The 24,616-nt window shown below is 38.8% G+C and overlaps 1 protein-coding gene across 11 annotated transcripts in view; it reads right to left on the bottom strand.

The window, feature by feature from the left end:
- The window catches only part of kcnh7 (potassium voltage-gated channel subfamily H member 7), a 471,529-nt gene that overhangs the window by 83,458 nt on the left and 363,455 nt on the right, over positions 1–24,616 (bottom strand). For all 11 annotated transcript variants that reach the window (XM_062968035.1, XM_062968072.1, XM_062968118.1 and 8 more), the window contains 2 exons: positions 21,605–22,030; positions 7,140–7,539 (listed from right to left, as the gene is read on the bottom strand). In XM_062968035.1, the coding sequence (XP_062824105.1) occupies positions 7,140–7,539; positions 21,605–22,030 (826 nt within the window). The remainder of the gene's footprint in view (positions 1–7,139; positions 7,540–21,604; positions 22,031–24,616) is intronic.

Here is a 24,616-nt window from a genome sequence, read left to right as displayed (position 1 = left end):
TAAAGTTAAGTGAAATGGTGGATATGGGTTCCAGAGTTACAGGGGTCTGAGAGTGTATCTACATGGTAGAATTAACATAGTTTAACATAATAATAATAGTTTTATTTCTTACCTGCCTCTCCTTGTGGCTCAATGCTGTAGAATCATGTGGCTTTACAACAGTAGTTCTCAACGCTTGGGTCCCCAGGTGTTTTGGCCTATAACACCCAGAAATCTCATCCAGTTTATAAGATGTTAGGATTTCTGGGAGTTGGCCAAAGCATCTGGAGACCCACACATTGAGAACCACTGCTTTACAATGTCTTTATCTTTCTCTGACAAAGAGTGCTTGTGTCTCACCGAACTACAGATCCCATGATTCCATAACACTGAATCATGCCGGTTAAAGTGTATCAAACTACATTTATTCTACTGTGTAGATGTGTCGCTACTGCATGGCTTTCAATCCAACGAAATTAACCTAATCTTTTCCAGTGAAATTAAGTTAGACTGTCACTTAAACTAATTGACAATTCAACTAACAGAAAAAAGTGTTATCAGTCTTTAGCTGCCTTCAAACGGTTCAATTTCAGTTTTGGTTCTACCATTGGCAGAATGAGTCCACAGCAAAAGAAGGTTGCAGTGCAGCTAGAGATAATTTTTGTTTCATCTAAGCAGAAGAAGACCTGTCTAAGTGAAGCAAGGCGGGAGTTTCTCTCCTAGAAATTATAGGATTACATTGGTAATTTGTAATTGGAATTATGTATGCAAATGGAGTGTATTTTAAAAAAGATCCTGATGAGAAACAGATGATATACCCTTAATTTATTATTATGATTTGCGTTTTAATGTGTGTTTTCCACTGCTTTTAGATACAAAGGGAAGTGAGGGTTCTTTTAATTTCAAGGAGTAGAGATAGGGGAGCTACTGTGATGAAAGTTCCTTTAATGTTGTACTAAAGACACACAACTTCAATGAGAATTTTAATGCTCTACCTTGATTACTGATTCCCCAAGTGAACACTATTTGAATTTGTAGAATAGCTCTTAAACAAAAATGACATGTGGTCTCTAAAATGACAATGTTCTCTTTAAAGTACATTAACCACAGAGGAAATTATCTCAGAATTATCTGTAGATAACTACAAGAAATAGCTCAATATGTATCAACATAAGAACCTCATATAACAAAATGAGAGCCTAAAAGACAACTTGCCCAGCAGAGGAGGAAGTCTAGAGATTACCTTCCACATGATATTTTTCACCTGAGGGAGGGCTCTTTTGAGAGTCCAGGAAAGAGGCAGAAAAAAAAATCTTTTTCTGATTTTGGGGTGAAAAGGCAGCAGATGTATAGTTTTTCGTTAATTGTCATCAATTTGACTTTGACCTATGGTGACCCTAAGAATGAGAGACCTCAAAGTCACTCTGTCTTCAACAGTTCTGTTCAGATCCTCTTTTCTTACTGTCTTCTACCTTACCAAACAGTGAGTCATCTCTTATCATGGTATGACCAAAGGACAACAGTCTCACTTTACTCATCTTGGGTTCAAAGGAGATCTCAGACCCATTTATGTGTCTTTGTAGAAATCCACAATATCCATCAAACTCTTCTACAGTAACACATTTCACATGAGTAGATTTTTTCCTATCAGTTTTCTTCACTGTCCCACTTTCACAGCCATACATAGAAATATGAAATATGATGGCATTGACAATCCTAACTTTAGCATTCAAAGATATGCTAGTTTCTTCATAGATGTCTTAAGTTCTATATCTTTGGTATTTCTGCAAGTATGGTGGGCACTTGCTTTCTGCTGGGGTTTGATTCCAGGACCCTCCGTGGATCCATGGATATTCAAGTTCCATTATACTCAATGGCATAGCAACATGGTGTAAATGGAATATTTTGATTTCACAGATAACTGAATCTATGTCATGTTGTGTCTTTCAAGAACAGCCTTAAGACACTGGGGTAAGTAAATGAAAACTGTTTTACTTCAGCAAAACATAAAGTACAGTACACTCAGTGAAATAATGCAAAAGAAAGCCAGTAAGTTTTACTTCAGACAAAGAAACAGGCATAAATCCAGATGCAGACTTGGAGCAGGCACTCAGAGAGTGAAGGCATTAGTGTCAGTTTGTTACCAGCAAGAGGTGGCTGCACGTGCTCCGGATTTTATAGCCCTGGATCCCCACACAGCTGCTAGGACAGTTCCTAATCACTCAGCTGCATTTCTGGGAGCTAATCTAGCTGAAGGAAGTCTCTGCTCTGTTTCCTTTCGCCTCTCCTGGAATGAAGGTACTAGCAAAGTCTCCTCCTCAGACTCCAACTCACCCTCAGATTCATGAATACTTTCCTGCTCCCCTTCCTCTTCTGAAGAAGAGGAATCCCTGACAATCTATGGATATGGAGGTATGACAGTAGTACGGTGTCATCAGCAAATATTAAATTGTTTATAGAATCACAGAATTGGAAGAGACCACGCGGGCCATCATGGAGGAACACACAAAGTACTCCTAACTGATCACCATCTTGTCTCTATTTAAAAACCTCAATAGAAGGAGACTTCACCACACTCTGAGACAGCATATTCCAATATCAAACAGCTTTTCCCATCAGGAAGTTTTTCCTAATGTTTCAGTGGAATCTCCTTTCCTGCAATTTGATTCCATTGATCCTTGTTCTAGTCTTTAAAGCAGCAGAAAACAAGCTTGCCCCATCCTCAATGTGACATCCTTTCAAATATTTAAACATGGCTATCATGTCCCCTTTCAGCCTTCTTTTCTCCAGGCCAAACATACCCAGTTCCCTAAGTCTCTCCCCATACAGCTTGGTTGCCCTTCTCTGGACATGTTCCAGTTCATCAATATTCTTCTTGAATTGTGATGCCCAGGACATCTACTAAGTCTCCTAGGTCCCTTTCACATGTACTGTTTTTAGACCAAGTGTCATTTATCCTATATCTGTGCATTTCATTATTGTTGCCTAAGTGTAGTACCATACATTTCTGTCTGCTGAAATTCATTTTGTTAGTTTTGGCCTAGCTCTGTTATTTTGGAGTCTGATTCTGTCCTCTGGGGTATTATAATTATCCCTCCCAATTTGGTGTCATCCGCAAATTTGATAAGCACACCCTCTATTCTATTATCATTTATGAAGATGTTGAAAAGCAGTGGGCCCAGCAGGATGGAAAAAGAAGTGTACATGCAACTAGGGAAGAGATGGTCCCTCATTCTTCTCCTTAGTCACGCAGGCACTTTGGTTGATGTTAGCACAGGGCGCTGATGACAGCCAGGAGCTCACACAGAGATTTGCAGCCATCTGATCATAATGACAGCACAAGGTATGGTAAGATGAATATTCAAACTATTCTTGACCCGGCTGGGCTGGCTCGATTTTACCTGCTGCCGTTGTAGGTTGGGAAAGAGTATATGGTTACCTGCGGGGCCAATCTGGAACATTACTACTCTAGACCAGTTACACATAAAGCAGCTTGTGTACATAACCCCTGAATGTTTTTGTCCAGCTCTGCAAAGAAACACAGGGCTGTCCATCTCTTGTGCAGAAGAAGGAATATAAACAGATGTGCAGATTTGCCTTACGTCATTCTTGGATGAACAAGATGCTTCTACTGATGTTTCAAATTCTATCCAGGAATCAAAGTGACAGTAGTCTCCATGTTCCTTAGGACCAGAGGGAAGTAGGCATATGAAGCTCAATTTTGCTGATTTCTTCTGCATATTGGTTACGAAGTATGCCTGGTTGAGGTTCCTACTTCTAAATAATTGGCTCTTTCCCCTTGTTGTAAAGATAATGTCAGAAGCCTCACTGGGTCACATAGGAGAATCATTATTTTTCCACTGAAGTGGCTCTCCCAAAAGAATTTAGGTACATGGTCTATTCAAATAAAATTTTTTGTTCTACAGTAGAGTCTCACTTATCCAAGACTCGCTTATCCAAGGTTCTGGATTATCCAAGGCATTTTTGTAGTCAACGTTTTCAATATATCATGATATTTTGGTGCTAAATTCATAAATACAGTAATTACAACATAACATTACTGCGTATTGAACTACTTTTTCTGTCAAATTTGTTGTATAACATGATGTTTTGGTGCTTAATTTGTAAAATCATAACCTAATTTGATGTTTAATAGGCTTTTCCTTAATCCTGCCTTATTATCCAAGATATTCGCTTATCCAAGGTTCTGCCGGCCCATTACTGTATTTATTAATTTAGCACCAAAATATCACAATATATTGAAAACATTGACTACAAAAGTGGCTTGGATAATCCAGAAGCTTGGATAAGCGAGGCTTGGATAAGTGAAACTCTACTGTATATGCAAAGGTTGGGTGTTGGGGAAATACAGTGAGATGTGTTATATGCCACATGCTGCTTTCTTTCCATTTAGTGCCAGAAGAACTAACCCTGACCTAGTTTCCTTTCTAATATACTCCCCACAGAAAAGTTTGGTGACTAGACTACTGGGAATACAGAAAGTAAACACAGCAAATTGTACATAGCACTGTGAGGATATGTATTTTTTAAAGGAACATGGACTGCAAGTACCCTTTTAAGCCATCAAGAATTCTTAAAATGAAATCTATATAAATGGAAATGTTCTGACCCAAGCAAACATGTTATTTTTTGGAGGCAAAAAGGAGTGGGATTTCCAAAGTCTGAAGTCTCAAGCCTGACCTTTCAAATAGGTTAGCAAAATCAGGGCGTAAGGGAGATGTGGGACTCACGCAATATAGATAGCATTTCCCAGCAGTCTCAGTCAGCCTTGCCAATAGTGAGGAATAATGGAACATAGTTAAAGGAGCCACCTCAGCATGCTCCTTAGGCCAGTGATAGTTCATTAACACCTGGAGGGCCAGATGTTCCCTAAGTCCCATCATCTTTCACAATGTCCATGCCAACTAAGACTACAACAGGCATTACTTTCCAATGACATTTGAAGGGCCACTGTTTTCCACTCTTTGTCTTAGGGAATAAGTTAATTCGATCTAAACAGGTTCAGGACTGTACAAGAAGCTCACCATGTGACCTAACCTCTTAGTATATTTTCTACATGTGAGTGGACTATTTATCAGCCATAAGCAGTACTTAATTTCTAAATGTAAAAGTTGTTTATGTTGTTATTTCAACTTATGCTGATTCCAAGATGAACCTATCATGCAGGCTTCAAATAGGCCTATGAGACTGAGAGTGTATGACTTGCCCACTCAGTGGGTCTCCATGATCATCACACAATCTAGTTTCTCAAAGTCCTACTTCAACATACAAGACATTATATCATGCAGTCTAGAAATGATCTAAATTTACTTGGGTTCTTAGAGAGGAAATTTGGTTAGAAACCCATATTTTGTATCAAGAGCCACATATGTATTTAAGACAGAACCTGGGAAAACTACTTTTAGGAAATACAGTTCCCTGACTTCTCTAGGGAGCATGCCTAGTGGCCATGTCGATTGTAGAATTCAAGGAATTGCTATCCAAAACAAACAAAAAAGATAGACAAGAAACAGAAAAAAACACATTTTTCAACCATAATTTGACTTATGTGTGCTGACGCTGTAGTAGTAAATCTATTGATTAGCCCTTAGACCAGGGGTCCCCAAACTAAGGCCAGGGGGCCGGATGTGGCCCTCCAAGGTCATTTACCTGGCCCTAGCCCTTAGTTTTATAATATATTTTATATTGTATATACATATAATATTGATAATAATATTATAATGTTATACGATATAATATATGATATATATTACATATAATATTACAGTATAGTGGTATAGTTCAATATAGTAATATATAATGCTAATATTTTGCTATGCTAATAATATAATATATTGTATGTACATACAGCTGCTCTGAGTCCCCTTCGGGGTGAGAAGGGCGGGATATAAATGTAATAAATAAATGTAGTAAATGAATAAATAAATAATTTTAGACTTAGGCTCGCCCAAAGTCTGAAATGACTTGAAAGCACACAACAACAACAATCCTAATTAACTTGACTATCTCATTGGCCAGAAGCAGGCCCACACTTCCCATTGAAATCCTGATAGGTTTATGTTGGGTTACAATTGTTTTTATTTTTAAATATTGTATTGTATTGTTCTTTCATAGTTGTTGTTGTTTTGCACTACAAATAAGACATGTGCAGTGTGCATAAGAATTTGTTCGTTTTTTCCCCCAAATGATAATTCGGCCCCTCCACAGTCTGAAGGATTGTGGACCAGCCCTCGGCTTTAAAAGTTTGAGGACCCCTGCCTTAGACCATATCACAGTACCAAACCAAACAAAAAGGCTTGATAAAACATGATTACACTCCATATAGCAAGTTAAATAAAACACTTATAACAATACAGTAAAAATATGATAAAACTGAATGCAGTAGAGTCTCACTTATCCAACATCTGCTTATCCAACGTTCTGGATTATCCAACGCAGTCTGCCTTTTAGTAGTCAATGTTTTTGTATTTAGTGTTTTCAATACATTGTGATATTTTGGTGCTAAATTCATAAATACAGTAATTACTACATAGCATTACTGCGTATTGAACTACTTTTTCTGTCAAATTTATTGTATAGCATGATATTTTGGTGCTTAATTTGTAAAATCATAACCTAATTTGAGGTTTAATAGGCTTTTCCTTAATCCCTGCTTATTATCAACATATTCACTTTATGTTGGATAAGTGAGACTCTACTGTATATAAATCACGTTTCTATATCACTCCTACAATTTATCCTTATCAGCCCCACATATGTGATTCTCAGACATATTGCTTTGCTTAAAAACAGAGCTGTTTTATATGTTATTTCTGGATCTTGGCCACACATAAAATATATTGTTCTGATGTGGGATTCCCAATCAGAACCTTAGCCTTTTGGCTAAGATCAAGTGTAGTGTACTGACACTGAAAAGAAATTTCAAGAGTGTGCCCAGAAGAAGAGACTTTCTAAATAGGAATTTTGCCTAAGAGCCTATATCTTCCCTCTTGAGCATCATGAGTTTCCTTCAATCCCTTTCTCCTTCAACTTTCCCCAAGCGTTTAGAATATAAAACTGTTGTAACATTCATTATTAAGTTAGTAGCAGTGATAGGGGTGAAGTAGGGAATAAAAATGCAAAAAAAGCTTCATACTTACAGCCGATCAACATGACACAAATGGAAAAGATCTTCTCGGAGTTGGTGTTTGGTGACACATTTCCAAATCCTACACTGGTCAGGCTGCTGAAGGTAAAATACAGCGCTGTGACGTATTTGTCCTTGATGGATGGTCCGGAGCTGAGATCACTCACATTGTAGTGTTTCCCCAACTGTTGTCCAAGGGAATCTAACCAGCCAATTTTAGGAGTCAAATAATTCCTTTCCACATTCCCGATGGCATACCAAATGCAAGCCAACCAGTGAGCAATGAGTGCAAAGATGCACATGAGCAACATCAGAACAGCAGCACCATATTCGGAATATCTGTCCAGTTTCCGGGCAACCCTCACCAAACGCAGCAGCCGAGCAGTTTTCAGAAGGCCTATTAGGGTGGTTGTCTGAAGGAACACACAAAGAAGGGGGAAATGAACAGTTAATAATGCACTTCTGTTTTTCAAATCAAGGAAGGGGTTAAATACATTTGATTATGTGAACCTACAATGAACCAGACCAGTAGTCTTTGGTCCTCCAGGGCTTTGGAACTTCAACTCTCAGAAGCTAACATGGCAAATAGTCAGGTAATCTGGAGAAATGAAGTCCAAAACGGTGGGAAGACCACTGACCTAGACAGATAGGAAATGGATTGCCCTTAGCCTTAGCAACAGATTATTTATCAAATTGAAGAATAATCACATTCTAAACTGGGGTCTACTGAGACATTTAAAGCAATTTTCATGGGTTTATTATATCTTTAATCAGCAATGCAATACACACTTACCTAGGAATAAGCTCCCTTGAGTTTAAGAACATACAGTAGAGTCTCACTTATCCAACATAAACGGGCCGACAGAACGTTGGATAAGTGAATATGTTGGATAATAAGGAGGGATTAAGGAAAAGCCTAATAAACATCAAATTAGGTTATTATTTTACAAATTAAGCACCAAAGCATCATGTTTAACAACAAATTTGACAGGAACAGTAGTTCAATACACAGTAATGCTATGTAGTAATTACTGTATTTACGAATTTAGCACCAAAATATCACCATGTATTGAAAACATTGATTACAAAATTGCATTGGATAATCCAGAATGTTGGATAAGCGAGTGTTGGATAAGTGAGACTCTACTGTAGATACTAATTTTAAACAGATATACATTGGACTACACTGTCATTAGCTTTGCACATTCTTTAGGTGAGATCTAAGGGAAGTGCATGAAGATCTGAGTAAGTTTTCCATCTAAGCCGGCTAAGTTTGATCAAGGTAGGCATGTCATGCACTTTCAGTCCAAAAAAACCCGATCAGCATATTTTCTTTTGGTCTTTGAATAGACTATGCAGCCAGCCTCATATCATAAGCTACCCTTACATCTTTCCTATTTTTAAAAAGTAGTTTGCGACACTACTAATGAAGTGGTGATGCTGAAGAAACAGAAGGACAGAGCTTCTGGTTGAAACTCAGTTCTTTCTTTCCTTTGGTTCTTCCTGACTGTTAATTTCTGTTTACAAGGCACCCCTCCCTTTTTCTTTGGAGGAAAAACCTCAAAGCCAAAACCACGTAGAGCTCATATCCTAAGGTGAATGTCTGGTACTGTCCCCCACCATTCAAGATTTTAAAGCTTTTTCCCTCCCCTCCAAATAAACATCAAACTGGATTTTAAGCTCATGGATCTAAATAGAATTTAAGGAGATTTTCAAAGGAAGGAAGGAAACTTGAAACCGAATTAGAATGAGAGACTTTTGACTTAACAATTTGTCGCCAGATGTTTGAAGCAGGATAACAGATTCCACCATGTTGCAGCATTAATTGGCTTGCCTGGTGCCAAGATCTTTGGGTTACCAGAAACAGCTTTGTGAAAGTCACTGTAAATACTTCCTGCCTCTGATTTCACTATGGGCCCATGTCAAACCATGTGTATTCCTGAAAATCTGGACAATACTCCACATATCTGAGGAGAAGCTCTACAGTTCACAAATGTGTTTGCTATGACACACGTGCTAGCAAGGACTATCAATTGTTTCTCATGCAAAGAGTCTATGAAGTCTGGACATTAAAATTTACTGTATATAGCTCGGGCTGTGGCGCAGGCTGGAGAGCAGCTGCAATGAATCACTGCAATGAATCACTCTGACCAGGAGGTCATGAGTTCGAGGCCCGCTCGGAGCCTATGTTTGTCTTGTCCTTGTTCTATGTTAAAAGGCATTGAATGTTTGCCTATATGTGTAATGTGATCCGCCCTGAGTCCCCTTCGGGGTGAGAAGGGCGGAATATAAATGCTGTAAATAAATAAATAAATAAATCGATCCGAATATAAGCCGAGGCACCTAATTTTACCACAGAAAACTGGGAAAACATTGACTCAACTATAAGCCGATGGTGGTAAATTTCAGAAATAAAAATAGATACTAATAAAATTACATTAATTAATTGAGGCATCAGCAGGTTAAATATTTTGGAATATTTACATAAAACTGTAATTTAAGATAAAACTGTCCAACTCTGGTTAAATCATTAGTCTCATCTTCTTCAATGTAAATGTGCTTATGCATCCTTTTAATAATAATAGAGTAAAATAATATATGTAATAATAATAACAATAAATACAGGAAAATAATACATATAATAATGAATAGAGTAGAATAATAAATGTAATAATAGATCAGAGAGAAATAATAAATGTATTATTAATAATAGAGTAAAATCAATGTAATAGTAGCAACAATAATAGAGAAAAATAATAAATATACCATATATTCTCTAGTATAAGCTGACCCAAATATAAGCCAACCAGGACCCTCACCCGAGTATAAGACGAGGGGGGCTTTTTCAGTCCTAAAAAAAGGCCTGAAAAACTAGGCTTATACTCGAGTACATACAGTACTTTAGGCTGAATCAGACCATTGATCTAGTTGACAAACTGCTGTAAACCTCAGGGATCGATTGGCACACACCATCTGAGGTTTAGGCATTTTTGAGCTCTAGAAGGCTACAGTGCATCATCAAAGCTGTCATTTTGGGAAGCCAGAAGTGGTATTTTCTGTTTTTATTTGGTGTATATATAGTATTTATTTGCTGTTTCAGGGTCCAACATTTTAAATCTGACAGAACTGTTTACAAGAACTGATGGGAGAGCAGGGAGCTGGGGTGACTGGTAGGATTCCAGAATTCCTACTCCTGATTTTGAGGGACAATTCTTGGCTGCAAATTATTAAGGAAAATGTTTTCTCCTCTCCATCTCAAAGCACCCAAGTTGTCTTATACAGTAGAGTTTCACTTATCCAAGCCTCGCTAGTCAATGTTTCAATATATCATGATATTTTGGTGCTAAATTAGTAAATATAGTAATTACAACATAACATTACTGCGTATTGAACTTCTTTTTCTGTCAAGTTTGTTGTATAACATGATGTTTTGGTGCTTAATTTGTAAAATCATAACCTAATTTGATGTTTAATAGGTTTTTCCTTAATGCCTCCTTATTATCCAAGATATTCACTTATCCAAGCTTCTGCCAGCCCGTTTAGCTTGGATAAGTGAGAGACTACTGTACTTCCAGGCATTCATTGGGAAATGTAACTAGATACTTAAACCCCCATTCCGACATCTGCAAAGAACACACTATTGAACTAGACAACCCTTTGTTCTTCTCTAGCCAGGCAATTGTTTTTTCTTTAAAATCCAAGCTGATCATGTAATAAACTACAAATTTGGAACTTTCTGACACTTTTTAATTTTATGTTGAAATATTCCATAGTTGGCAACAGCAGGGGCTTATCCAGTCTTAATCCCATAAAGCTCAATACTATACACAACATTTTAAATAGCAATCAGAGAAGCTTCGTCTGCCCTTCAAGCCGACAAAGACTGAATGTGTGATAATTAAAGCCGAGTGGAGAGGAACACTGAGCTTGCTTTCCCATCTCCGCATCTCATCACAACCACCTTTCTGATTTTCCTTTTTAAAAACCATGCATTATACATGATGTTTAACAGCTGAAAACACTGCAAGTTCTGGTGGGGGAAACTAGCCCGCTAGTTTCTTTCCACTAAGTGCCATTTTTAATGTTTTATTAAAGCTTTGTATATTTTATGCATTGCCGGATTTAGAACTTGGTAATAGTAGCCTGGAAAGCAGAAAGGGGGGGGGGGGGGAAAGCACACCATGGGTCACATTAATTGAAAACAAGATGTTCTATTTATACCAAACTCACAACTTTCTTCCTGCAGCAACACAACAGAAGAGTTCTGAAATAGCAGCTCCCCATGCCATTGCTTCATAAGGGCAGTGCCAACAAATTAAGTAACTGGTACAAAAATCAACATCCGTCGTGGGTGTATTTGGAAAGCGTGGTCTATGTAATCTTTCTTCCACAATCAAAAAACAAATGTATGAATAAAGCAAAGGCTGCCATTCATAAAATGAAATACCAAGATAACTAGAACAGGAGGGGATAAATAGCTATAAACTAACAATACCACATAATGGCTATGGAGCTCCTCCAACTTTTACGCAGGAGCTGGAATTCGCACAATATATCTGGACATACTCACAAAGACCTGCTCTGGGAGAGACCTGCTCCATTCACAAAAACTCTACGATGGCCAAGATGGCTAGTCAGAAAACAGTTATCCCCACCGGTGGCTATTCACGCTAATGTCATTGAGTGGTTAATCCACACTGGGTACTAGACTGAACTTTAAACTTTCTATGCAAAGTGCTGAAACCTAACTATTTATTTATTTTATTTTATTTACAGTATTTATATTCTGCCCTTCTCACCCTGAAGGGGATTCAGGGCAAATCACAATGTACATATATATGGCAAACATTCAATGCCATTAGACAAACAACACACACACAGACAGACACAGAGGCTATTTAACTTCCCAGCTTCTGGCTTTGTGAGGGTATCCTTGATTCCGGCCACAGGAGGAGCTGCTGCTTCATCATCCACTGTGACGACGAGTTCTTTTTGATGGAGTACTTCCTCATCCGGTGTTGTAAATCAGTTAAATTAGCCTCCCCGCATAAGCGGTCCCTAAATTTTCCTACTTGACAGATGTAACTGTCTTTCGGGTTGCTTAGGTCAACAACGAGCAGGGTTATTTTTCATTTTAATTGTCGGGTGCTCACTCTGACACGGGCTGGCCTTGAACTCATGACCTCTTGGTCATAGTGATTTATTGCAGCTGGCTACTAACCAGCCTGCGCCACAGCCCACCACAATAGGCTCATCACTCTGGAGAGTTCTTATAAAGATGAAATTAAAAGCTGACATGAATTTAGTGTCTCCCAGAAGGCAACCTGGTGAGATTAAAATAAAAGGAGTTTTCCCAGTAATATATTACAAGGCAGAGCTGATTTTCACAATCCCAAACCACCTCTTTGAACCCAACGAGGTGCCCCCCCCATGCTCACAACTTTCCTTTCAGCCTACTAAGAGGCTCAGTAACATGCAAAACCTGGTCAAGAAACAAGGCAGAGCTGGGATCGAAGCTTCAAAGGCCAAATCCCCTATTTGTCACATAGCTCAACAGCATACCAATTTCACAGAAGGCAAAGTAGTGATGTTCAAGATACTCCCTTCCCAGCAAATAAAAGGAAAACACCCACACCACATTGAAATCAGACTGTGGCAGTTGAGGAACTGTGTTATGCAAATAAAGTCATATTGCTGAAGATTTCTTCTCTTGTTGTAATCTACATGTCCCGTCTTTTGAACTTTCATATACAAAATCCCTTAACTTGGAGAGATAACATTCTTCCAAGAGTCAAAATATTTTTATGTTATTTTTGGTAACTTCCTCCAAATGCGTCATAAAACATTGTGATCAATGCATTGACCTGAAATCAAGTCAAAACCAATTGCAGAATTCAATTAAAATTATTGCTGTTTCTGACATATGATGACACTATCATACAGTGGGTTGTCATGGCCAATTATGGATTTGAACCCTGGTCTCCAGAGTTATTGTCCAACACTCAAACCACTATACCACACTAGCTCTTCAATTAAAGTTTTGTTGTTGTTTATTCATTCAATCGCTTCCGACTCTTCATGACCTCGTGGACCAGCCCACGCCAGAGCTCCCTGTCAGCTCCTTCAAGGTCAAGCCAGTACCTTCAAGCATACCATCCACCCATTTTGCCCTTAGTTGGCCCCTTTTTCCTTCCATTTTCCCCAGCATCATTTTCTTCTCTAAGCTTTCTGGTCTTCTCATTATATGGCCGGAGTTTCTTTGCCTCTTTCATCTTTCTTCACCAATTAAAGTTAAGTCTCACATTTCAGCTGGTTTATTTCTACCTCCTCTCTATCTCCCAAAGTTCTAAGACTTCTTGGGTATTTCTCATCAGCTAAAACAAGAACAGGTGCTCCTCAGGCAAAGCTGTTTAAGGAAAACTTTTTCTTGGGAAGTCCTACATTGACTCATATCTTTTCAGCTCCTAGTGAGAACCGTTTTATTTGCCTGGGCCTTTTAATGTGAGCTCTTACATCTTATATTGGAATTGAACTTGTCTTCCTGAGATTGTGCTGATGCTGGCATTTAAATTATGAATGATGTTGTGCATAAACTATGCTTTTATGCTTTTAGATTGGAAGTTGCTCTTAAAGTCTGTGGTCTGAAAAGTAAACATTTGGGATGAAGAAAAGCCCTGCACATGATTTGGGAAAATGACTGCTTATACAATTGTTTCATCACAGAGTCATGGTTCTCTTCATTTATGAAGAGGTTTCTCAAAAGAATCTGTGCAAGATGCCCAGTAAGTAGGGCTGCCAGAGTGGAAACTTGAGTGGGATCCATGAACCTTGAATGGTTGCATAGAACTGGGTTTCTTAAACATTTTTTACATTTGCAACTCTTTTTTCCCGAGAGATTTTTATGCAAGCCCCAGATATATAGATATATAAAATGCGTATACAAATCAAACATTTATTGATAATAAATCATAAAGAAATGTATGTTAAAACAATTCTATATATATACTTTTATCATTCATTAAAGATGAAAGTAAAATTTCATACTACAGTAGAGTCTCACTTATCCAAGCCTCGCTTATCCAAATTTCTGGATCATCCAAGCCATTTTTGTAGTCAATGTTTTCAATATATTGTGATATTTTGGTGCTAAATTCGTAAATACAGTAATTGCAACATACCATTACTGCATATTGAACTGCTTTTTCTGTCAAATTTGTTGTAAAACATAATGTTTTGGTGCTTAATTTGTAAAATCATAACACAATTTGATGTTTAACAGGCTTTTCCTTAATCCAAGATATTCAAGGTTCTGCCGACCCGTTTAGGTTGGATAAGTGAGACTCTACTGTATTGAGATGGATGTGCTTTTTTATTCTTACATAAAGAATCAAATCTTGCCTGAATACTGATACTCCAGGACGTAGAGCATCTTCAACACTTTTCATACTATGCTGCCATACTTGGTTTGTAACCTCAAGTGGCAGACTATACTGTGGGGGACCACAGTGCGGGTTTGTACCTCCAACTTTAAAGGTCCCAGGTTGCAGAGTGAGCCATGTGCATGAAATGCACCTATACTACTTTCCTGTTGTTCCCAGAACCATAGCGAGAATTTTTTTGGGGGGGGGGCGGGGGGTGAAACATTTTTTAGTGAATCATGAAGAATAGTCCCATAATGCAAAATAAATTAGAAATCAGGCTCCATTGATAAACATCAGTGGACACCCATGGGCAGGCATGTAGCGGGGGGGGGGGGGCGCTTGAGGGGCTTCAGTCCCCCCCCAAATTCTCAGGGTGGTCCGTGAGAAGGCCTTACATTTATTATTTAAACTGTTACGTTTATTCATATCATGATCTGACCACCATGCTCAATATATCCCATAGGCATGGGGGTATTGGGATAATGATACAAAAGGGTTGCTAGGGTAGACCCACTCCCGCTCAGACTCAGCCCCCGCCCCCACCGAACCAAAATCCCAGCCCCTCCCGAAACAAAATCCTGGCTACGGGCCTGCCCATGGTGATTTGGTTAATCAGTTAAAATTAAACCAGGTTTGTTTTTAAACCTGAAACATTTAGACGGGATTTGAACCCCTACCCCTGTTGTCTGCAGCCCTGGTTGTTCCCAACATGGTTTGTTCACATACATGCATGCAATCCATATCCTTTCCTCTCCCCAAAAGTTTTGAACTTTTAGTGGCAGATGACTATTGTTTCTTTTTTTAAAATTTCAGTTAGTATGGTTTATGAAGCCAATGTAGTTTTTTAGAATCAAAATTTGAAGGGAAGAATTTCTGAAACTGAAAAGATAGCCATCAAGCAAAATGAATCAGCATTTACAAGACTGGATAAACAAGCTGCTGATGCTCAGTCGTCTCCGATTCTTCGTGACCTCATGGACCAGTCCAGACCAGAGCTCCCTGTCGGCCGTCACTGCCCCCAGTTCCTTCAAGGTCAAGCCAGTCACTTCAAGGATAACATCCATCCATCTTGCCCTTGGTCGGCCTCTCTTCCTTTTTCCTTCCATTTTCCCCATCATTGTGATCTTTTCCAAGCTTTCCTGTCTTCTCATGATGTGGCCAAAATACTTCATCTTTGCCTCTAATATCCTTCCCTCCAGTGAGCAGCGGGCATTATTTCCTGGAGGATGGACTGGTTGGATCTTCTTGCCAAGGTCCAAGGCACTCTCAGGATTTTCCTCCAGCACCAGAGTTCAAAAGCATCTATCTTCCTTCGCTCAGCCTTCCCTACGATCCAGCTCTCACATCCATAGGTTACTATGGGGAATACCATTGCTTTGACTATGCGGACCTTCGTTGCCAGTGTGATGTCTCTGCTCTTCACTATTTTATCAAGGTTGGCCATTGCTCTCCTCCCAAGAAGTAAACGTCTTCTGATTTCCTGGCTGCAGTCTGTATCTGCAGTGATTTTCGCACCTAGAAATATAAAGTCTGTCACTGCCTCCATGTTTTCTCCTTCTATTTGCCAGTTATCAATAGGTGTAGTTGCCATGATCTTGCAAGACAGGATGATTTTCCTTTTTTTTTTTTATGAAGTACAGCTGAAGCAATTGCTGCAAGCTGTGCTAACAGATTCATGTAAATGTCCAAAACAGCCACTTGGTGCTGAGCTAAACAAACTTTTGATAACTTCCCACATTCAATGTGTTGTCGATGTGTTCCCACATTCAGCTGGTTGACTCCAAATGAGGTAGTAACTCATAGTTTAAGAAGGTTTGGTATAGAAGAGGAGCTTTAAAAGGCATTGCTTGCCACGTAACTATATAACAAGCAATTCAAGGTGCAAGTTATCACCTACAAAGCCCTAAACGGTTTGGGACCCACCTACCTTAGAGACCGCATCTCCCCCTAAGAACCTGCACGTTCTCTTCGCTTGTCAGGGGAGGCCCTCGTCTTGCTCCCACCACCTTCACAGGTTGGTGGGGACAAGAGAGAGGGCCTTCTCCGTCATGGCCCCCCGGCTTTGGAACTCTCTCCCCAGGGAGATCAGGCAGGCCCCTACCCTCCTCTCCTTCCGGAAGAGCCTAAAAACCTGGCTCTTCCAAAAGGCCTTCAATGATTAATTATTGTAGGTTCGAACTATCTGCCCACTCAACAATAGGATACTTTGCCATTATTACCTTGCACTTTATTGTCTACTTTAGCTGTGAAACTACCTCTCCCATTTTGAAATATTCTGCACTTTGGCCCAGATCCATGTTTTAGTCTCCCGTTTTTAACATTTTATGCTGTATGCTTTATGACTGTTTTATTGATGCTGATGTTTTATTGTTGGGATATTTGTTCATTGTTTTATTGCTGTTTGTGTCGGGCAAGGCCCCATGTAAGCCGCTCCGAGTCCCTCCGGGGAGATGGGGCGGGGTATAAAAATAAAGTTGTTGTTGTGGTGGTTGTTGTTGTTATTATTATTATTATTATCTGCTGAAATTTTGTCTTCTACACAGCTATTAAAGATATAGGAACCATCTCCACTTTTCACTCCACCAATGATGTGTACAGAGCCCCTGTACATGTAGTTGATGGAATGCCCATGGGTACCAAATCCATGTTCTCTGAATGTATTGTATAGCTCCCTTGCCTAAAATAAATGTAGAAATCCCAACTTCCAGATAATTATTTCATGTGTATATTTTCTGAACAAAAGTGAAGATATACTTAAAATTTAGCATCTCAAAAAGACTTTGTAAGAAGACACGTCCCCTTTTTAGAGAAGCCGCCCTGTGTCACAGTGTCTGTGTGGGTCATTCTTCTAGACCAGGCATGGACAAACTTCGGCCCACCAGGTATTTTGGACTGCAACTCCCACAATTCCTAAGAGCCTACCGAAGTTTGGAGGGCCAAAGTTTGCCCATGCCTGTTTTAGACTTTCACAAAGGGGAGAATCAGTGTCTGAAAAATTACTTTTTTAGGAAGGCAACTTACCAAAATCCCCAGTCCACAAGTCCAGAATGCAATATCTCTTTGATAAGACATTGAATAATAGTAGCCCTGCTCAGGTGTTCATTTCTCAGGGCATGAAAGAGAGACAGAGGAACTTGGGAAGATTATAAGAAAGAGCCTGAGGATATATGTTCTCAGTTCTGATTACTAAGCCCTCCAGTCATGCTAATATCTGTTCAACCTTCAATTTCCTGGACTCTGCTGCTAAATTGATTTATGATTACTGGCTATTAGGTTTGAAGGGCCCTATATGTTAGAATTTGATGAAGCAGACTAGAAAATGTATCAAGACACCTTAGTTTTGAGTCTTGTGGAGCCATATTTCAGAAGATATTTCACAGTTATCTTACTGTTTGGAACAATGCATTCTAATTAACTAAACAAATATGCACCCACTTTTGTTTTCTTTTGGAGCTAAAACCCGATACTGATTAGACCTTTGCCTCTGCCCAGGCAGTTTTGCTTCCTCCATCTCATTTATTGTCATTAATTATCTAGTTTGACTTTTTAAAACTTATTTTTATATCCAACAACTTTTTGGTCTTTAGGAGGGCAGCCATGACATAGGTTGTACACATTAAAGGGGAAGAATTGGCCATGTATAGTCCCGCCAGGGTAGATTTGCAACCCAGCATTAACAAATGCAACAAGGGAGCCTTCAATAAGTTTCTCAAGGACAAAACAGAAGTTGGATGTGGATCCTTAGGACTTCAATATACTAGTCCTGGAAGTAATATTCCTAATTTCTCAGGGTTTGGGGAGTTGTTTTCTAAATAAAAAGCAAACTACAGTAGATTCTCACTTATCCAACACTCGCTTATCCAACGTTCTGGATTATCCAACGCAATTTTGTAATCAATGTTTTCAATACATGGTGATATTTTGGTGCTAAATTCGTAAATACAGTAATTACTACATAGCATTACTGTGTATTGAACTACTTTTTCTGTCAAATTTGTTGTTAAACATGATGCTTTGGTGCTTAATTTGTAAAATAATAACCTAATTTGATGTTTACTAGGCTTTTCCTTAATCCTTCCTTATTATCCAACATATTCGCTTATCCAATGTTCTGTCGGCCCGTTTATGTTGGATAAGTGAGACTCTACTGTATATCTGTTGTTGATGTTGTTGTTGTGTGCTTTAGAGTAATTTCTGACTTATGGCAAAGTGAAGAGCATTTTCTTGGAAATATTTGTTAAGAGGGAAATTGCCTATGCCTTCCTCTGAGGCTGAGAGTATGCGACCCTCGCAACATTAACCACAGACTTTCCATGACTGAGTTTCCAGAGCCGTAGTTCAACACCCACCCCATTACACAGTGCCCATGCTAAACTTTTAACTATGATTTTTTTATGATACTTGAAGACGTAACTTATTGTCACTGCCATGTTCAAGAAGTGATGATGTATTATTAGTATTATTAATAATAATTTGTGTCCAGTTTATAGAGTATTGTGTCCTTATCTGTCATGTATGCCACCCATGCAAATCGAGAATAATATTACTTTGCCATCTTTGCCATAAAATCCAATTTTAACATGTATTCAGGCCATTGAGCCAGTGTGGTGTTCATTGTTTTTCTTTGTTTTAAAAAGGATTTCTTAAAGGAGCCAAAACTAAATCTCTGAGAACTGTACATGCAAGTAGGATTGCCTGTTTCTTTGGTCAGCAAGCCAATGCACACCCCGAACGGTTACACATATTATGCTGTGCAGCATTTGAGCAGTTTGTTATCTCAGTGGCCTTTCTAAAAAACAGCTGGAAGCTAAGGATTTCTAAGCCTTGGAGAACATGCCTAGCGAGGCCTTAGAAAGAGATGCCATTGAATAAAAAAGGATGGTTGACACATTCGGTAGCAAGGGTCTTATTATTAGACAGACCCTTAGGTAATTGAGAAATCCATTTCTTTTCAAAGGAACCTCAATGACTGAAAATGGTCATTACCAAAAAAAAAAAGAGACATCTCACTGCGGACGTTATCCCTCTACCACTGTTCTTGCTGCAAAGGGATACCCACAGAAATACAAAAGGCATAAAGCACAAGCCAAAGAAAGAGCCACCATTTAAAAGCCAGGTCTCTTCCTAGTAAGATACACAGATGGACGGACAGACAGACAGACGGAATTTGCTTTGAGGAAGACAGGACATAAAATGAGCAAACAAAGAAATAAACATAGGAAATGAGGATAAGGGCTCTCTGAATGTATAAGATGCATTGGCCATGTCGATTAAGTATTCTGTTTCGCCCACATAAGTTAAAAGGATATTATGGGATATCCCAGCTCATTAGTTAATCAATTTTGTTTGACCTAAGATTTGGTGGTTTATAACCAAGTTAATTTGGTGTAACATGTCATTGGTTCAAATCCAAACAGTGGTCTGGAATCCAAAAAAGTGTATGCCGCATCAAACTTGATATTCTCTAATGTGCTGGAAGATTCTGTGTTGTCTTTGTTGCTGTAGTCTAAGATGGCTACTACTTTCCAAAATTGCAAATTTCAGAATTGTGGGGTCTACTTTGGATTTTTGTTTTGTTTTACTAGAATCCCAGCATTCAACAATGGCACCCAAAACAGAAGATGCACATTTATACTACTTGTTACATAGTGTGGACAACTAAATGTACAGGGTTTGGCAACTTAAACCTTCTCCCCTCATCTCTTTCACCATTCTGCCATTCTGATTCATTGCAGCCACTTCAAAGGACAAAACAAATATCAGCCCTTGAACTAGAGGCAATAGTCAATTATGAGAAATCTTATCCTTGAACGTTTCTAAATTTAGTGGAGAAACCCATCAAGCACAACTGAATAAACTTCGTTGAAGGCTTTCATGGCCAGAATCACTGTGTTGTGGTGAGCTTTTCGGGTTATATGGCCATGCTCCAGATGCATTCTCTCCTGACGTTTTGTTTTAAATGTAATTTTTTGTCCTGTATTGTTGTTTAAATTGATATATTGTATTACTGTTTTATCTTTTTTATATTGTGATTGTATTATGTTGCTTATATTTTGTCCCTATGTTATTTTGGGCCGCTGCCCCTTGTAAGCCGCCCCGAAGCCCCGCGGGGAGATGGTGGCGGGGTATAAATAAAGTGTTATTATTATTATTTATTTTACTCACATTTATGACAGGCATCTTCAGAGGTTGTGAGACACCTCACAACCTCTGAGCATGCCTGCCATAGATGTGGGTGAAAAGTCAGGAGAGAATGCTTCTGGAACATGGCCATACAGCCTGAAAAACTTACCGCAACCAAGTGAATAAATTTTCAGAAAAGCAGCAAGCAGGAAAAAACACTAAGAGCCAAAATTCATTAGCACTGGGTTCCAATTGGGAGAACACAATCTGCTTCAAACTACTGTGCCAAACCATAGTTTGATTCTGATTTGGCATCCAGATTGAAGGGGAACTTTGTAGTTTGTTGCATTTAGGTAAAATGATAAACAATCATTTGCCACAAAATTGAAAAGTTGAGCATCTCCTTTTCTTGTAAAGGAAGAAGGGGCAATAAGGAGGAACTACAGTTTGTCAATACAGTAGAGTTTCACTTATCCAACGTAAATGGGCCGGCAGAACGTTGGATAAGCGAATATGTTGGATAATAAGGAGAGATTAAGGAAAATCCTATTAAACATCAAATTAGGTTATGATTTTACAAATTAAGCACCAAAACATCATGTTAGACAACAAATTTGACAGAAAAAGTAGTTCAATACGCAATAATGCTATGTAGTAATTACTGTATTTACGAATTTAGCACCAAAATATCATGATGTATTGAAAATATTAACTACAAAAATGTGTTGGATAATCCAGAACGTTGGATAAGCAAGTGTTGGATAAGTGAGACTCTACTGTATGTCTGAACTGAGTTAACAGAGGCATCAGATTTCTTTTGGAGATTTGCAAAGATGTGATAAAGTCAATTTTTTTAAAGAAAACATGATGCATGCACATATGATAAGATCACATATATCCATAAACAAATGAATGCTTGTTCTGTTTAGCTTACCTCATCAGAGCCAGATCCAAAAATCAGCAGGTCAAAAGGTATTGCAGCAACCATGTCAATTAGGAACCAGCCTTTGAAGTAGTGAATTGCTATTTTTGCTGGGTCACTTACCACTTCTTCATTCTTGTTTACATATGTTGTTCGGAAGTTTATGAGAATGTCAATAATAAACATAATATCCACAATTAAGTCTACCATGTTCAGTGGGTTGCATGAGTAGCCACATGCTTGTGTCTTTTGTTCTTCACTGTCATTGAGAAGGAAGGCTGCAGAGTAAGGAGTGAATATGGCAGTGTAGATCACAAGCAATAAAATCAGCCAGTCCCAGACCGCTTTGAAAGGACTGTAGTGCAATATAGTAAACTTGTTCATGCGAGGTGTTTGGAGCTTATATTCCGGCAGTACATCTGCTCCCAAGGAAAGAACCTAGAAAAATAAAGCAGAAAAATAAAACAAAGGATGCTATGTAAAGAATAAACTTACTACAGCAGAGTCTCACTTATCCAAGCCAAACGGGCAGACAGAACCTTGGATAAGCGAGTATCTTGGATAATAAGGAGGAATTAAGGAAAAGCCTATTAAACATCAAATTAGGTTATGATTTTACAAATTAAGCTCCAAAACATCATGTTATACAACAAATATGACAGAAAAAGTAGTTCAATATGAAGTAATGTTATGTTGTAATTACTGTATTTACAAATTTAGCACCTAAATATCATGATATATTGAAAACGTTGACTACAAAAATGCCTTGGATAATCCAGAAGCTGGGATAAGTGGGACTCTACTGTATATGTATGCATTTTAAGTCAGTGTTTTTCATGCCCTTAGGTTACTTGTTGATATATGATAACCCCATGAATGTCATAGGTTTTTCAGGCAAGGAATACTCTTTGCTTTTGCTTTCCTTTGAAATATAGCTTACAGCACCTAGCATTACTTAGCAGCCTCTCTATCCAAATACTAACCAGATATATTTGGTGTCTTAAAGGTATTTACATAGTTCTTTAAGCCATGTTTAATTAAGCACTTGCAATGTAATTATTTAGTTTTCTTTTATTTGGACTCTATATATATACCATCAAAGTTCTTCAAGCTGCTGATAATGTTAAAAATACAACTGTTATTTGGGAGAGTTAAATTATAGGAAGGTTTTCCACCAAAAATCAGATTTTCCTGTTGGCTCATGGCTTATGGGTCTCTATGGCAGAGCTGCCATACGATATCGAAGTCTTTTCTTGGAACAAGAGAAGGACACATAATGGAAAGACACTCCAACAACAGAGTTATTTTTGTATTTAAAAAGATGAAATTGAATATGGTTAAGGGTTTGAGCCCTCGGTGGTGCAGCGGATTAAACTGCTGAACATGCTGATTGAAAGTTTGGCGGTTCGAATCTGGGGAGCAGAGTGAGCTCCCACTGTTAGCCCCAGCTTCTGCCAACCTAGCAGTTCGAAAACATGCAAAAGTGAGTAGATCAATAGGTACCGCTCTGGCGGGAAGGTAATGGCGCTCCATGCAGTCATGCTGGCCACATGACCTTGGAGGTGTCACACTGGGGTTCTCCCCTACTGATGGCTATGGGAGGGAAAAGCAATGGGAATCTCTGATATGCATGAAATTGTAGAACACAGCTCTGAAATACAGTATACATTTACAGATGTAGATGAAAAGTCAGCTCCTGATTAAAGTAACTGCTTTAGTAAATATGGGACTATTTGTACCTCTTCACAGTGCAATCTTCTTTTTGTTTGACTTTCCACCATCTGTCTCCTCACTTCTCTCTCTCTCTCTCTCTCTCTCTCTCTCTCTCTCTCTCTCTCTCTCTCTCTCTCTCTCTCTCTCTCTCACACACACACACACACACACACACACACACACACAAAATATAGAAACCAAACAAAGAACAACCAGTGCCTGCTTTTTAATCACTCGGGATAGGACCATTGGTTAAACAAAAATGCATGCTATGAAAACACTGGGAGAAAGTGAGGGTCAATAAACAGTCCTCTCACCGGTAGAGAATTATTAAGCTTAATAAGGTTGTTTCCAAGCAACCCTCAAGCAAGATGGCGATGAAAAACAGGAATAAATCTGTTCCTTGACACATAACTAATGGAGTCTGGCTAGATTGCTCTGCATCAGAAATACTTGTTCATTTCCTACCATAAGGGCAATCTTTGGGTGCATCTACTGTACAGAATCAATGGAGTTTTACACCACTTTAGCTGCCATGGCTCAATGGTATGGAATCCTGGGAGATATAGTTTTATGATGTCTTTAGCCTTCTCTGTCAAAGAGCACCTCACCAAACTACAGCTCTCAAAATTCTACAGCACTGAGCCATGGCAGTTAAAGTGGTGTCAAACTGCATTAATTCTAGTGTAGATGTATCCGTATTTGTCCATACCTCCTATCCATCCAATTGGTATAGGAATTCCCAGATTCTTAGGGCCCTTCCACACAGCCCTATATCCCAGAATATCAAGTCAGAAAATCCCACATTACTGAGTGTTGACTTGGATAACCCAGTTCAAAGCAGATATTGTGGGAATTTCTGTGTGGAAGGACCCCTAGATGCAATGAATACATTAATACTGCATTCCTATTCCATGCTTGCCTAGGAGAAAATTGTACTGAATTTGGTGGAACTTGCTTTTGAGTAGGTATACTGACCAATATCCTGAATTTTCATTTATGATTTCTTTGCAAACCAGTGTAGAGTACTGGTTTGAGTTTGGGACTGAGACTTCGGATACCTCAACTTGAATCCCCATTCAGCCACAGAAAGCCTCTGGGTGATTTTGGGCAAGTCATGAACCGTCAGCCTCTGTTAAAGGCAATGGCAACCCTTCCTCTGAACAAATCTTGCTATGAAAACCGCACGGCAGTTTTACCTTATGGCTGCCATAAATCAGAAACACTTGGAGGCACACAGCAACAACACAACAGCATATACTTGCTTACATATGATTTGTGTACAGTCCTTTGTAAAAGCAACAGAAGGGG

The sequence above is a fragment of the Anolis carolinensis genome, chromosome 1, assembly GCF_035594765.1.
Source record: "Anolis carolinensis isolate JA03-04 chromosome 1, rAnoCar3.1.pri, whole genome shotgun sequence".
Lineage (NCBI taxonomy): Eukaryota > Metazoa > Chordata > Lepidosauria > Squamata > Dactyloidae > Anolis > Anolis carolinensis.
Note: the sequence above shows the minus strand (reverse complement) of the source record. Positions and strands in the feature narration are given on the sequence as shown.